The 15,574-nt window shown below is 38.3% G+C and overlaps 1 protein-coding gene and 1 long non-coding RNA gene across 10 annotated transcripts in view; one reads left to right on the top strand and one right to left on the bottom strand.

The window, feature by feature from the left end:
- Positions 1-15,574, top strand: part of LOC139115677 (uncharacterized) — a 107,434-nt gene that overhangs the window by 36,587 nt on the left and 55,273 nt on the right. For all 9 annotated transcript variants that reach the window (XM_070677974.1, XM_070677972.1, XM_070677973.1 and 6 more), the window contains 2 exons: positions 1,974-2,121; positions 2,631-3,256. In XM_070677974.1, coding sequence (XP_070534075.1) covers positions 1,974-2,121; positions 2,631-3,256 — 774 coding nt within the window. The remainder of the gene's footprint in view (positions 1-1,973; positions 2,122-2,630; positions 3,257-15,574) is intronic.
- On the bottom strand, positions 4,357-8,504 carry LOC139116478 (uncharacterized). Its single transcript, XR_011548309.1, has 3 exons — positions 8,376-8,504; positions 4,726-4,840; positions 4,357-4,434 (listed from the first exon to the last, which is right to left on the bottom strand). It is a non-coding gene; the product is annotated as an uncharacterized lncRNA (long non-coding RNA).

Genomic DNA, 15,574 nt, shown 5'->3' with positions numbered 1-15,574 from the left:
CCTCCAACCTACTTGTACCTATCCTCATATTTGGAGGCATGTTACTGGAAACATTTATCAACTGGTATTAGCAGTATTTCATCCTCCAATTTTTACAAACATTAAGTTGTAAAATCTTCAGTGTAAGTGGATCTCTGAACCATTGAGGCAGTGATCATATTATGTCTGAAATAAAATAATACTGATACTGGTCCATACACATACCATCAGAAACAATAGGCCAGCATTATTAGGTATGTTTTCAAGTTCTTGCCAGATTATAAAATTCATTTCAATACTGAAATGGTGTAACATTATAAATTATACCATAGCATAAGATGTCAACAGGTCAATAGATAAGTGTAAAGTCAGCATCTTTAGCCAGTGGTAGACTGTAGAGAAAGTTAAATAAGTATACACGCTTTATGCCATATGAATACAATTTGTCTTTAGACAGTTTGCCGTAACTTTATTAGTAGTGAATTTGAAAAAAAGGTTTATTACACATAAATATTTCCTACGAGATATATGACAAATTTGGTGAACAGTATCCATAGTTAATATAAATGTGCAAGTGAAATGAACAGGGGGTACAGCATAATACTGTTTATGTATTGTACCCGGTACATGTGAGGAATGAAAATGTTACGGATATCATTAACTTCAGGTGCACTGATGATTAGGTTACTGCTCAAACATCAACCTTGAAATTCTGACAGAATTTCTCTGTTGTTGTGTACACAAGGCCACGTGTAGACCAGTGGGGGTTTGCAGGTACATGCAGCTTTAAAAAGGTTTACTGTATATTGATTTTTGTCACCTGCTTGTCAAGTGCTGGAGGGTCAGTCAACGATATCATCAGGGCTATAGTGTATACTTTAATTGATAATGATCTTGACGTTGTTGGCCAAAGTTCAGTTCTAGGGTAGCCTGATCGTAACAGAGATAGTATAATTGTTCACCAATGACACGAGAAAAAGATTCAAAGGTTGAGCTCTAATGTTTGAACAAGTTCAAGGTTACCTACATCCAAATTGTCATCCTTTGTTACCATCATGGTTAACTTGGACTCGCCAACCCTGAAACCATCATGGTTTGATCCAAGTCCATTATCATCAGTGGTGATTTTGGACCTGTTTACAGGGAATTGGGGTGGAACAGGTTTAGGGAGACATGGGGGCAGTGGAGAAGAATGGAGGAAATACTGCAAAGTGCTGTCATTTGCAATAACCTCACTATCCCGTGATTTCATGCAAAAAATACACATTTACTCGAAATACTTGATGAGATTTTTAGAAATCATGCATGCAGGGATGATGATATCACTACTTTGTTATTTTCCTGTGGTTTTTCTTTTTCTTGGTGACCTAATCTTCAAAGCATGTCCGCTTTGTTCACTTTACATGTCTGTCATCAAGTCTACAGAAGTGCCAAGCTTTTAAGGCATTTATTACTAGCAGGGAAAGATTTCTACAATTACAGATTCTGATGATCTTACAACTGTCTACAGCTTACATTTAGTTGTTGCCACACATATTAGATTTCTGTTTTTCCATGATTGCAAAGTTGACTGTATAAAATAGACAAATTGTCCGTTAACATCAACAAAATGCTACACTCTGAGCAAACGCGGGGAAATGAGGAAAATGTAGCTTTATTTCGGAAGCAAACTTTGCATGTGTTTGAATTTCAGCAGAAATATTCTTTTGGTAATTTAAAGAGCTTTAAATGTAAAAGAGAAATAGACTGAGTACTGATGAGCTCTATATCATTCATAATGACAGTGAAGTATAAACCATTGATACTAAAATCTTTGTGATTCATTCTGTGTGGATTGCAGCACACATTAACATCACCCGTAATGCCCACCTGAGATTATCACCTCCCTGTATCTTATCCATGGTGCAGAATATTAAGATTTTGTTGACGACAAGACTTTCAGATGGAAGGCGCACCCCCTGTAAATATTCTCCACTCTGTCCATTTCTTTCCAGAGCCGGAGTCATGGAAGGAAACTATCAGAACTCAAATAGAGGAGGAATTGGAACAACGTGTCCGGGAAGCGCTTTCTACCCCGCCGTTGGAAAGGATACGAAGGAACAGAGAGAGAGCAAGACAGAGATATAAAAACAGACTTAAACAGTAAGTCACTGTGCTATATATTGCCTGGCACAACATTCAGTGTGCTGAGTTGGCGACTTTGAACAGCGCCCCCAAGAGGCAGAAACGGAAAACTAATTGATTTAGAGTGACTGGCAGTTGGAGAGGAGGACAAGTACATTGCTGATGTGAAAATCAACTGTCGCACTCATCATCAGCTGTACAATGCAAAATCTTTCAATTTTATATAGAGGACTTTTAGGATGTCAATCAAGGCTTATCCTCAACACCTTTCCTGGCAATACTTGAAACTTACAATTATACAGATCATTGAAAAGAGTCTTGAATCATACACACAAGTGACTTTCCTCTGGCAAGTCTACATTGTAGAACACATATGCTTGTTATCTCTTCACTTCTTTAGCCATCTATATTTGTTGTAAGGTCAAAGACATCAAATAAAAGAATTTGCATATACAAAAGCATGATGTAGGAAGGATTAAATGTCAGTGCATCAGTCATAATAATAATTTTTCTACTTTGTCTTACAGAGAGCAGCAACAGACTCCAGTCACATTATCTTTGGACCAATGCAGGGAATACTCCGATCGGCGGCCTAGCCGCATCAGGGACATTTTGAGAACTAAGTTTAGCTACACCGATGACACGCCTGTGTCATACCGGAATACCTCAGGCGATGACAAGGGTCGCTTCCGCCAAAAATACAGCCGCACTCCCGCCCATCAAGAGGCTAGCCAGGAAATTAGCAGGAATGGACTACAATATGATGAACGGAGTCTGGACCCTTCCCTTGACCGTCATCGAAATCGCGCTCTCTCTCACAATGGGAAATTGGGAGACAGCAGCAGTGATGATGACGACGATTTTGTGAATTACAGTGCTCGTGAACGAGATAACTACGATTACACCCACCGTGCAATACGTCGGCAGGTTTTCAACCGCTATACCAGAGAGGGCTTCAGGGACGCCCTGAAGCACGGCAAGAACCGGGATGGCACGAAATTAAGGAAACTGAAAGATGGCAAATACATTGACTGCAATGGTGTCATTTTGACTTTTGATGGGCCGTTCTGGCCATCAGAACATGGACCTTTGTATCCAAAACCAGATCACGGTAGCCCTGAAACGCAGGACGTAGAACCGCTATCTGATGACGGTGAGTACATATGTATACATAACAGGATGAGTCCCAATGTGGTTCTGCTTGGTGTATGTGTAAGTTGTTCTGTTGATAATGTCTGTGAAAGGAGACACGGTAAACATGTCAACTCAGAGAATTACTATACATGAATGACCTCTGAAAGTAATGAGAGGTCAAGGGTCAGAGGTGCAATGCAATTTGAGTTCCTTGCTCTCATTCTCCTACTCATTTAGAGTGGATAAGAAACTTAAGAAATTCCTTTCAAATTCATTTACTTGAAAATATTCAGTGTGGTTTTGAGTACTAGATGAAAGCATGCTTCAGAATGTTTTGTTGGTTTGAAAAGCAATCCTGTAACAAACACATATGGTAAACTAAATGTAGGCCCTCTTTCTTCTTTTTTGAAAGGAAAGTAAAATTTATTCACAAATAATTACTTTGTAGTTCCTCTCCCACTAAGTTTTATGGTAGTGCGCCCTCAATGTCAATCCCCACAAATTCTGTTTCGTGAAATGTGGTGTGTTAAGGCATGCAAGGGTGGATGTTGTGAGAACCAAGAACTCTGTATGTACACATTTTTCTTGCAGTGAAAAGGGTGAGGAAAGAGGTTGACTGAGTCATGTTTGAGTATGATGTGTTCAAAGTCTGCAATGATATGTTCTTTGCAAGATACTTTCAGCACCTTGATTGTTATTCAGGTTTTGCAAGCTCTCGCGTTTTTAGTCAGCGTTTTCGCTTCATCTCCAGTGTGCATCTGTACAGTATTTTTGTAATGTTGCTGACCCTGTATTCTGGTGTCCATATCATCAAAATCCTTGTTTCTTTCGGCGTACATCTTGCATCTAGCAGCATCATGACCTGTCATCACATCAAAACAAGAACAGTTGAAGAGAATAAGTCACACGTCAAGTCAAAGAAAGTGCAATCATGATATGCAAATACTGATTACAGCTGTGTCAAGCAAAGTATTTTCACTTAGAGCAAGAATTTTAACAAGTGTTAATGCATGGATCTTGCTGTACACAACCTAAATACGAACTTGTGAGTGCTTTCATGGATATAGATAGAAAAGGTACTCTTTGGCCGGAATAGATAGAAAACATTAAAGTCATTTGCCGTATTTTCTCATCATCGGCAATCACTACAAAGTGTAGCTTGACAGAGAAATAGCCGATGGTATGCTGTGTTGTCCCCTGAATGATAAAACATATCATTTTCAGTGGATAGTAACTGGTACCGTATGTGTATATGTTCACTTACCAAGCATACCATGCTACTGTACGGCACATGCCAACCTCGAGAAAAAGAAGAGCATATGCCAACCTCTAGAAAAAGAAGAGAATGGCCTTTTACATGCAGTGAATATTTCAAAGGATATATTACAGTCGTTGAGTTACAGTTTCTGTTATCTGTTGACAACACGACTCAACTGTGAGTGTCCACCTCCAAGCTTTTCTGAACATGTAAGAAGATGATACCAGTACCTTGAAGTAAACAGTTGATCCAGGATGCAATATGCCAGTGACTCTTTACATGTACGGACTCACTCCCAGGGCTCAGCATTCCACCACAAGAGGGCGCTACAACACTGCCGTTTGCCTTTTTCCAAAACGCCAGAAAACAAAACCCTGATATCAGACATATGTTTATACACATATACAAGTTTCATTAAATGCAAATACTAGTTACTGATCTGATTGTACTTTGACATAAATGTCGTGCATGTACACACAAATAACAGTATTTCCAGAAAATTCTTGCAAATGAGCCATATGGAATAAAATGTTCTTTAATTGCAAAATCTTGTGATCGGGCCGTAGTGCATTGGCTTTTCAAATCTAAAAGCAAATTCTACCTATCAAGGACCTTTGAACATACAAACCCTTACAATGGCGGGCGTACAGTTGTAGCCACATAGAAAAGATAGTGTTACATGATATAAAGGGATTTAAAGAGGAATTACTGAATATAGACACAAAGTCGTTAACAACCTGACCTAGTTTGTTTTCATTGATTTATGGGGCTGCCTTCACCTTCAGTGTGTTTTTCAAGGACTGCAGCATAATGTCCTAGATTGTAGGTTATCCAGAAGAAAAAACAACAGCTGACAGTAATCGGGGCTTTTTTTATCAACCCCAGCTGCCAGTATAAATAAAAAAGCACCCGCAGACATCAGTGCCCTTTCAGAGTAAACATTAATTCACTGTCTGGTGAAAAGATGTACTGCCACTGTTCAGAAGCAAGGTAGTGCTAGCATAGCTTTTTGTATGATTTTATTTTACCAGGGCTGTGAATGGGTAATGCACAATTTTCTTGAAATGCTCCTCTGCAGACATGTTCGATGCAGTGTCAGTAATGATGCAGGATATACCATAGACCCTCAAGAGAAAAAAAAATTCTGAAGGGGTGTATGGATAAACAGAATTTTTTTCCAAATCAGAATGAGTGAAGTATGTTCAGTAGTACTCCCCAAAGGATTAAAATTAGCTGAAGGAGACAATTGCCATGGTTATTACATGTAAACTGATGAACACAGCCCTTCTGCATTACTTGTAAAGCTAGCATGCTGTCAGCACTCTCAGGAAGAGATGTGCATTCTGCTGCTTGGATTTTGAACCCTTTCATGGCCACAAATTTTGGTACATTCACACGTTTTCAATGGGTTGGGTGGAACTAAATACAGGGAAACAGGGGTGAGAGGGTAAGGATCAACGCCCCCTCGTCCCCGTCAAGAAAGTGTACTGCCCCCTGCAGCTGTCAGATGAAAGTGAAAATGTCCCATAATGCTCTGCTGCCACGGTATGTTGACCTTTTGGAGAACCCTATATGCAGTCTGTGATACTGGGAAAGTGATAGATTTGTCTACGCGTACTATTTCATCACAAGCTTTGTGTCTCTCAATCATCAGGTTCCTTCCTCTCCCACTCACTGGACTATACCAAATGTTGACCTTGTGTCAAGGACGGGGGTGTCAGCCTGCTTTAAATGTATTCTTACCACAGTCATTATCTTATTACACTCTATGCCTGAGGGGTCAGTTAATATATGGTCAAGTCTACATGAAGTCCAGGGCTGTTGGGGTTATATTTTTACAATGGCAATGTGACATTCACTTTAGACACTTGCTGTTTGTGTTTGTTTAAAAAGTTCCTGATGCTGTATGTACGCACTCATCATCTTTCATGGCAGACCGTGGGTTTTATTTCCATTAGCGTCAGCTGCTTTATCGAATATCAAACCAGCCTTATTAGATATCAACCTTGCTGGCCGGGTGGAATTGTGATGTTAAAAGTTTATTTGTGCCTTAGAGTATACCACTGGTGACCTTTCATAAAAAATATGCTGGTGTAAAGACAGCGAAAGATTCAGGTTAATGTGGTCTTAAGCCTGAGGGTGAACAAACTTTATCTTGCAATGATAAAAATTGAAAAATATGGACGGTGTGTCTACCAGATCAAATTTACAGCCACAGGATACATATCTATTGTGTCATCTCATTGTCTTAAGAGGGGTTTCAGCAGTGACTCAGGTGGGTCAGTGTTGGTATATTTCGTGGAAAGAAACATTGCAGCATTTGCCGACAAAATTCCTGAGAAACGCTTTCATACTATCGAAAGTGAAAAGGCCTGAGGTGAAAATTGCTTTGAAATGTTGAGAGTCTGCCATAGAGGAGTGGAGGAAACATTCTCGGTAGACCCCTCCCACTCCTCTGTAAATGGAATGTGCTGACTGTTATTAGGGAAGTGCACTCGGGAGAGTTCAGCAAGCTCCATATGTCGTACAGCAGTTGACCTGCATTTGCGTGACAAGGTGTCGCTGTTCTATTTTATCACTGTCTTTGACCTGCTCGGTTACTCAAACCTAGTCGCAGATGCAACAATTGACTTCACGATTGCTCCAAGGTCATTCTCAGATATGTGTAACATCCATGGAGGCCTGTCAAACTACAATCCCTGTCGTGGCCATTAAATTAACGTATTAAAATTACTCTGTTCCATCACATGCAGTTTCCACTCATTTAATCGATCAGGTCATGTGTAAGATATTGTCACGAACATGAATCACTAGTATTGAACATTGATTTTGCCTTTGATATCAGAGTTTTTCTCTCAACATTGATCAGGTGCTGCTGATTCACTGAACAACCTGCTACCCCTCTATCCTTCCCAGTTGTGGTATAGTCCAATTGTACCCATATTGTCAGATGAGGTAATTTTATAAATATAGGGGGTATCTCGACCCACAAGATCTCAACCTTATCAATGTCATATATTGATTATTTTTCAAAAATCTTGTTATCGTCCCCGCTATTATCATCCCTTTGTTCCAATCTGAATGATATCAAGAGCTGTTGTAAATGTGATGTTTAACATTGAAAATTATTCTATCAAAGCTATTCTATTAATTTGAAATTTCCAAGTTTTTCCAACTAAGTGAAGGTTCCATGTTACAAAGAGATGAAATCGTGTCCAGTTTTTTTAAGTCTTATGTTTCTATTTCCCAAAAATCAGTCAGTATTTCCCAAAAATGATATAAACATAAACACTGCAATCACCCATAGTCAGCAAATGAAACGTCCCCCACAATGTGGTTGTTCCATTATTTCTCAGAATACAGGGGATGCATACTAGCATATGAGGAACTGCATGTGTACACTACTGAGCAACTTTGACACCCCCCTCACAAAGAGACAGCACCCCTCAAAAAGTATACATGTCCCACAGATAAAACAATACCATTTCATCTTCCTTGGTGATTCAACAAAGAGATGAAGATGATATCATACCATGTCAAACCAGTATTCTCTGTTTGCACACATTCCATCATTATTGACACAATGTAATGTAACCAATGCCATAATTGACATTTGAATAATTTTGTATTTCTTTGCTTTCAAAATATTCCACCCCAGTACTACAGTTTTTCCAAAGTCATCAATCACAGCATCCAACATTAAGATAGTAGGCAGCGATCTCCAATATTTCAGAAGTAAATTTTGTTGAGACATATTCATTGTCATCAAATTTGCCAACATTCTTAGCTGTAATTATCTAATTGAATGATGCTATCAATAATTAATGTCATCTAACTTTCTATGGAAAGTCAGTAAATTGTCAATCGGATTTGAACTCACAGTGTACGGCATCCAGTCACCAAGCAAAGACATCACAGTCAAAGCCGCTCAGCCAAGTCTCCACCCTTATAATAATACATTTTTTTACTGTAATGGCAAGGAAAGCATATGAAAAATTTAAAACCAAATGATGCCGGTAATGGAGTGTTTACTGCATGACCCAAAATACATGAATATTCTCCATTGATAATGAATCATTATCTTCAGACTTGCATATCTCATCAATATTCATAGTGCAATTTGCATACATGAATACTAATATGTCACGCGTTGAATATCAGATTGATTAGAGGACAGCATGTAGTTGTGTTAACAAAATGTATCAGAAAGTTTTAATCTTGTACGATAATCAAGTCACATGTGAGCAGTCATGCGCTCCACTTTTGTCCTAATGCCTCAGTTGTTCCGCTCTGGTTCAGTCCAGTGTCACAGATAAAACCTTGTTTGCTTTCAGAGTGCTTTGTCCAGTATTTGTCAGTCAGTTGACAGACATACTTCACTAAAAGTTCAGGGGACCTACTTCTATGTGAACTGTGACAATTAACACTCTACCCCTCCCCTCCCCTGCTTCCATAGTACCATCGTCCCCTGATCCAACAGTCGCAACTTGCAATCTTGCTTCCATGAATGCATATTTATTTTACTTTGTTACCACTAGAAAGTTCAAAGTTTGCTGCTCAAAGGGAAACTACAAACTGCTTGTAGATGTGACTCATGAATAGTGAAATCAGATCAGGGTGCCCATTTTTTTCCTGTGGCCACATTCACTGGTGTAGAAATGTTTACCGACAAGCAGCTTATAGGCAACAAAATGCATACAACCATCAAAAGCACACCCATTTAAAGCATTTTGCCGAAGCTGGTTACAGACTTGAGTTAACCCTTTGAGTAGTGTAATTTTTTCCCTCCAAAATTTGGGTGCAACATTTTACCAATTTTTATGAATTTTTCTGCAATTTTTGGACAATTTTTGACCAAATGGACATAACATCTTGTTGGCTGAAGCTTGTTATGGAAATTTTGGCTGAAATCTAAAAAAAAATTGACTAGGGTATTATAAAGGCGACGAAAATTGACTTTGGCGCTCAAAGGGTTAAAAGCTGGGCATTCTGACTACATGTAGTCACCTGTGATTATCTGCATCACTGACATGTGTTGGTTCCTGTGGCCTACATGCGTGGGAAAAATGAGAACAATACTCTGATAGTCAGCAATGCATCAGCTTTCATAGACTGACAGCAGCAGCTTGTGCCAATTTTTGGCCTTACGTGCTTATTACACGTAAGCACGAAAATTCAGAGCCAGTTCCCCCAGGCACAAGTCTAGCCGCACTCAGCAGTGGAAAAAACCTGCTTTGATGCACACTCTGTGTCTCTGCAGTCTGTCTTGGAACAGGGCACCTAACAGTGTAAATTTTTTAAATAATAACAAGTGAAATTAATGAAAAGAGATGGAAAATGATATCCCCGGTAAAATTACTGGCATTCTTAACTATTTCAACTCCCTATCTGCGAGTGATTTATCCATAAATGCTTGACTTGTGACAAGATTGGCCTACAGGAATAAATATATGACAGAGAGAGGAGTTGGGGGGGTGTAAGACAGTCTTTCCTGTCCCAGTAATATTAATTTTTTTCCATCTTAACAACTTACCTCCCCCTGTGTTATGGTTGAACCCTGTCCTTTTCTATTGTGATAATGGACTTATCTAAAATTGTATGGGGGTGACCAGGATAGGGTGAGACAAACACTGACTGTATCAAATGGCTGAGTCATAAAAGATTTTTTCTGATGGCTGGAAGGAATGAATTTTCTTATGGCTGTGAAATTGCTTCATTGATTTACACCGGCACAACCTATCATAATTCAATACTCTCGACCAAACCATTCACTACATGGAGGGACCATGAATCATCTGGCAGAAAGCCCATTATCCCACCCACCTTCCATAGCAGTGCAGAGTGAACTCTCAATGAACCAGATGGGCTGTACTTTTTAAGAGATAAAAAACCTCCTAATGACCCCGTTTCATTCAAAGTACAATGCTCACTGGAGAAGTGCTGTTCCCCGGTGGAATAGTACAATTCACTCCTTTATAGTACACTGCACGCACAAACACAGTACATTTCACACAGCTGTACATCATGTAAGAGTTCATTTAAGGGCACTTACAAAGACCTTGACCTTGTATACACTCCCCGTTCAGTCCCCATTGTCCGCATGGTGATTCCCCTTAAAGGTTTTAAAGTCACCAAGTGATCTTGTGTTGTGGCCATTTTGTAATGCCTGAAATGTCGATAGCTTTTAGGTTCAGAAATGTGAACCACACAGATAAAAGCCAAGCAATCGTTCTAAAATTCCCGAGAAACTCATGCAGATGTTTTCATGTACCTTTGTCAATGGAGTGCTTTTTTGAAACACCAGTTAAAAGATTCATTCTGAGTGCCCAAGCAGCCCGCATTTGTCGTCTTCATGTTGACAACCAATGAAAAACATTATGCTGCAACCCCTATTAGGTCAATGTATCAGCCTTCTCTCAATAGCCTGGTTGACACCACAACCTCTTAACAGGTATGGCATTTTTCTTGAGAGGTCAGTTTTCCTGAATTCTGTGTGAACTGAGCCTATGCTCCCTCTGCTCTCTCGACGATTTTCCTTTGAGTGCAAACATATGGACAGCACTATTGCAGTCTTCAATGAGTGGAAAGAGCCTGTACATATTGAGGATTTATCACCCTAAACGTTCTTACCAGCAGCCCGGTCGTGCAAATATATACTGCTATGCCTGTACGTAGGTTGAAGAGCACCCTCTATGTCAAGCCTGCCAGATACAGTACCAAGCATTTTTTGGTGTTGTGGGTACACATGTCAGAAAAGGGAGATTGATGTTTTGCCAGATGTAAAAGTTCTATTTTGTGATAATACTTTGTAAGACCCATCTATCAAACAAAAAACAACTGGCATGAACATTTACAAAGTGGTGTAAGGCCAGCAAATCCAGTGGTTTGAAGTGATCCAGGAGGGCCAATTTTTTTAGCGAACACGGTATCACTAAATTTGCCATCCCCAATCTGAGTCTGACAAATCAAAACAATGAATTAAGGCTAAATACAAATTTTCATGGTGCCTCTCTACAAGTGATCCCTTTTCTGTGGCAACATTTGCCATAGAGGGCGCCCTAAGTAGCTGTCTCATCAGAACTACAGGAACTGTAAAATATCTCCTCCAGCTAGCATCCTTTTTTAGCAAATTTACCTAAGTGTGACAATTCACTTATTGAAAGACGCAGGTAATTTATTCTCTTCTGTCGATTAACTATGGCGAGGATGTCTCTTTTTAGCTAAATTAAAATCTGTTGATCAGAAAACCCTAAAAAAGCATGTGGCTATTAGCTCAAAATGTACAATACCTTATCTACACTGAAAGATCCGTCACTCGAGGGGGTAGCGTAGAGAGCGCCCTCAAGTGACGGATCTTTCAGTCTTTACAGTATCAGACTAGTAAAATTACTCAAAGATAAGTGGAAGCTGTTTGCCCGATGTTCCATATTTTAGACAACTTTCACATACTTTTTTATAGAGACTGATGAAAATGTAACTCTTAAGAAAATGGTGATCTCATGAGTTGATAATAATGACAAAGATACAATTTCAAAATGTTGCTGGAACTGGAACAATTCTGAATAATGAATCCGAAAAGTTGGGTGTTTTTCCATTTATTTCATTTCATTTATCAATTCCTTTCATTTCTGGTTTTGGATAAGCAATAGATCTGCAAAATTTGTATCTGACAAACATTTTTTGGAATCTTAGTGAAGCTATGCAAGGAATTTCTCCCATAGCAACAAATAAAACAATTTACAGATACACTGACAAATATGGTTTGTGTTTGGATTTATGAATTAAACCATCTTGCATGAGTGCAGGATGGCTGTTCAGTCTTGAATACTTTTTCCTTTTACACAGCAAAGGGATAACTTTTCTACAAAAGCACAGTATGTTTAGAAAGTGGAAGTTATAAAAATTACTATTCAGCTTTCCCAAACAGCTGCATATACATTGATTTTCAATTTGTGAAAGTACTCCGAGGAAGATGCCCAGAGAGAAATCACTGTGTTTAATTCATCACTTCATAAAACCTCCTTTTGGTTTGTTAAACTGCTTGAGTACTAATGGAGGTATTCATATTGAGAAATAAAATATGCTCAATGCTAAGGAGTTTTATGATGAAAAGCTTTTGTTGGAAAGACACCATATGAGACAGCCACATACAATAATTCTTTTCAAGGCTTTTTGAAACTTTAATTTAAAAGCATTAGATAGTATCAAAACAGTTATTGTGCAGTACATGGAAACTAATTGGGTTTGAAGTAAATGGTCGAAAAATAGAAATCTAAATATTTAACTCTGGCACATATAAAGCCGCCCATCAAGTTTGCATGGTTTGGAGACTTATTTTGTATAATGACCATCAAAATAGCAAACGCAGTTTTTATTTCTCTTTGTGAAGGGTTTCAAAGCCTCAGAAGTTGCTGATGCAGTGTGTTAGGGGATTGTACAAACAACTGAAAAGAGCGATATGGTGTATGCAACTTTAGAAATGTGTTTTTCACCGTTGAGTTTGGTAAAAAGAATGACTGACTAGTTTTCTTCTGTTGGCAGTCCATTGTATATAAACACAAATAAGCACTTTGTGAAAAGTACATGAATCAGAAATGAGACAGTCGCTGAACAGTAACATTGACATTCATGGTCATTTGAAGTAGCTGTATTTGATTCCCACCACCATGGGCATCAGGTCACCGACAATGCTTTGTAACCATGGTGATCATTACCATGATGTTGTCCCCTATGACTTACACCATCTTATATACATGCTATATATGTATGATAGAATGTTAGCTGATTAAGAATAATTGTAATACATGTACGGTAGTTACTATACTAGTTTTCACCTGTCACCTGACAGGTTTTTGATGAAAAAATGTAATTTAAATTGTAAGGGCAAATATAAACTTTTCCCCGTTGCCAGTCAGTGTTGTTTGTGAAAGTTACATGCTGTGTATTGGAACCGTTATCTTTGCAGGAACAATGAAAGAGGTAAGTTGGGTATGTTACCCTGAAGGATCTCATTAAAAATACAGCTTTGTGTCCATTATAAGGATGTGTATATCTGGGATTGGAGCTTTTGAAAGTCTCCCTTCACAGTGCTGCTTTTATGAACTCTTTTATATTGATCAAGTCTTGTATAGTGTGGCATAATTGCCGTAGCCGGCGGTCGGTCAATTCATGCCATCAATCTACCTCACCTCCAGGCCGGTTACCTGGCATCTTTGTTGATATACAAGTGACAACCGACCTGGCCTCGGTCACTTTGATTTCACTGTTTATCACCATGCAGCTCAAGTAGGACATCTCAGGAAATTCAACATGAGACTCAGGTAAACCAAAGTGGAAATCATAGCCTGACATGTCACAGATGCATCAGCCTGGCATACTTCGTCATGTTTATGTCTGATGGGATTCACTTGTAGTTACTGATCATATGACATGAATAACAGTGGTTTTTGCCAAAGGAGACAGATTGTGTTTTGACCAAGGAACAACTCTGAATTACTTGTGGTCATTCTATGATTGTTGGGATATCTCCAGCTGATCTTGGAATTGGTCAACGGTGGTTTTTTCTTTGAGGTCAGTTAAGGTCACATATAGCAGTCTCAGAAAATATCATCTATCTAATGTATGTGCAAGTGTATTTGACTCAATGTGTTTAGGATTCAATTGAGTGTTTACTAATTCTTTCGGTACTTATGGCCCAAATTTTATTGGTTAACAAAAGAGGAAAGTAAAGGTATAGAAAACAAAACAGCATAAACTTATATTGCAATGAATATATGAAAAAATCAACTAAAACAAAAAAACAACAAAAACATTGACTGTTGGAAATAGCATGTTATCAACAAAGATTTGATTTTGGCATGTAACATTTGGCTTATAAGACTATAAGTGACTTTATTCAGTTTTTTCATTGCTTTTAGTACCATACAAACAAGGCAAGAACATTTTTGAACAATTATACTTTTGAATCAATAGCTCAAATGCAAATATTTCCTTGTGTTTCATCACGTTTCTTTCACAACAAATTAATTGTGCCGTTGCTGAATCTAGAATTTCTAACATTTCTATGTCATAGCCTGTATGCTTGTCAAGGCATTTTTCTGTATGGGCCTGTGGAAAATATGTTGCTGGGTTGTCCAGTATGCCTGCATTCTCCAAGCTCTTCTTTTCTTTTCTATGGTTCCAGTCCTAACGCCCAGCTTAGATACTCTTAACTGAACATACATGGTCAATCAGCAACTTGTCAATATTTTGCTGAGAGATTAAAGCAGGACTATTGCAAACGAGAGTGCTTCAATATGGCTTGGTGGCAGCAGCCACTCTGTCTTCACAGTGTTTGAATAACTGTTCGATTTTATTGGAAATAACAAGAAGCACTGGGAACAAATGTGTTTAGTAAACACTGGGAGAGTCCCGCTGAGCTGTAGTCCCAGACAGTGCTTGTCACCATGTCACCATTATGTTCCAAACAGTGTGAAAACCAATATCACAACTATGTTTTTGCACCAACTCAGGATATTGAGCACCCCCAAAAAAAGAATTCAATATATACCGCTGCTTTAGCATTGATGTGATAAAAAAGAGGAACAAACCTGTGTGAGTGGTTCTGAACCCTTTCTTTGAGAATTTAAAAAGCTTTTGGGGAAAATGCAAACATCGATAGTGGAGTCTAACGCTTGTGGACAGATAGTCTTAGATGGAAAGTGAAGATGGAGGTGACAGGAGTATGGTTATTAGGCTTTGTGAAAAGTACTGGCAGATATGCACTAATGCAGAAACTGTCCTGACGACAAAAAAAAAAATTAGCAGTGTCAGATTATTCCCTAGCAACTCATGAGCTATATATATATATATATATATATATATATATATATATATATATATATATATATATATATATATATATATATATATATATATATATATATATATATATATATATATATATATATATATATATATATGTATGTATGTATATATCCCAAGTTTAACCATACCTTTAGAAATACCGTAACAAATGTTGAATTATTAGCACAATCGAGAACCATATCATTTTCGCTTTTGGATGAGTTTTGATGAGCT

Source organism: Ptychodera flava, chromosome 17, assembly GCF_041260155.1.
Source record: "Ptychodera flava strain L36383 chromosome 17, AS_Pfla_20210202, whole genome shotgun sequence".
Classification (NCBI taxonomy): Eukaryota; Metazoa; Hemichordata; class Enteropneusta; family Ptychoderidae; genus Ptychodera; species Ptychodera flava.
This window is presented reverse-complemented; position numbering and strand designations above follow the sequence as displayed.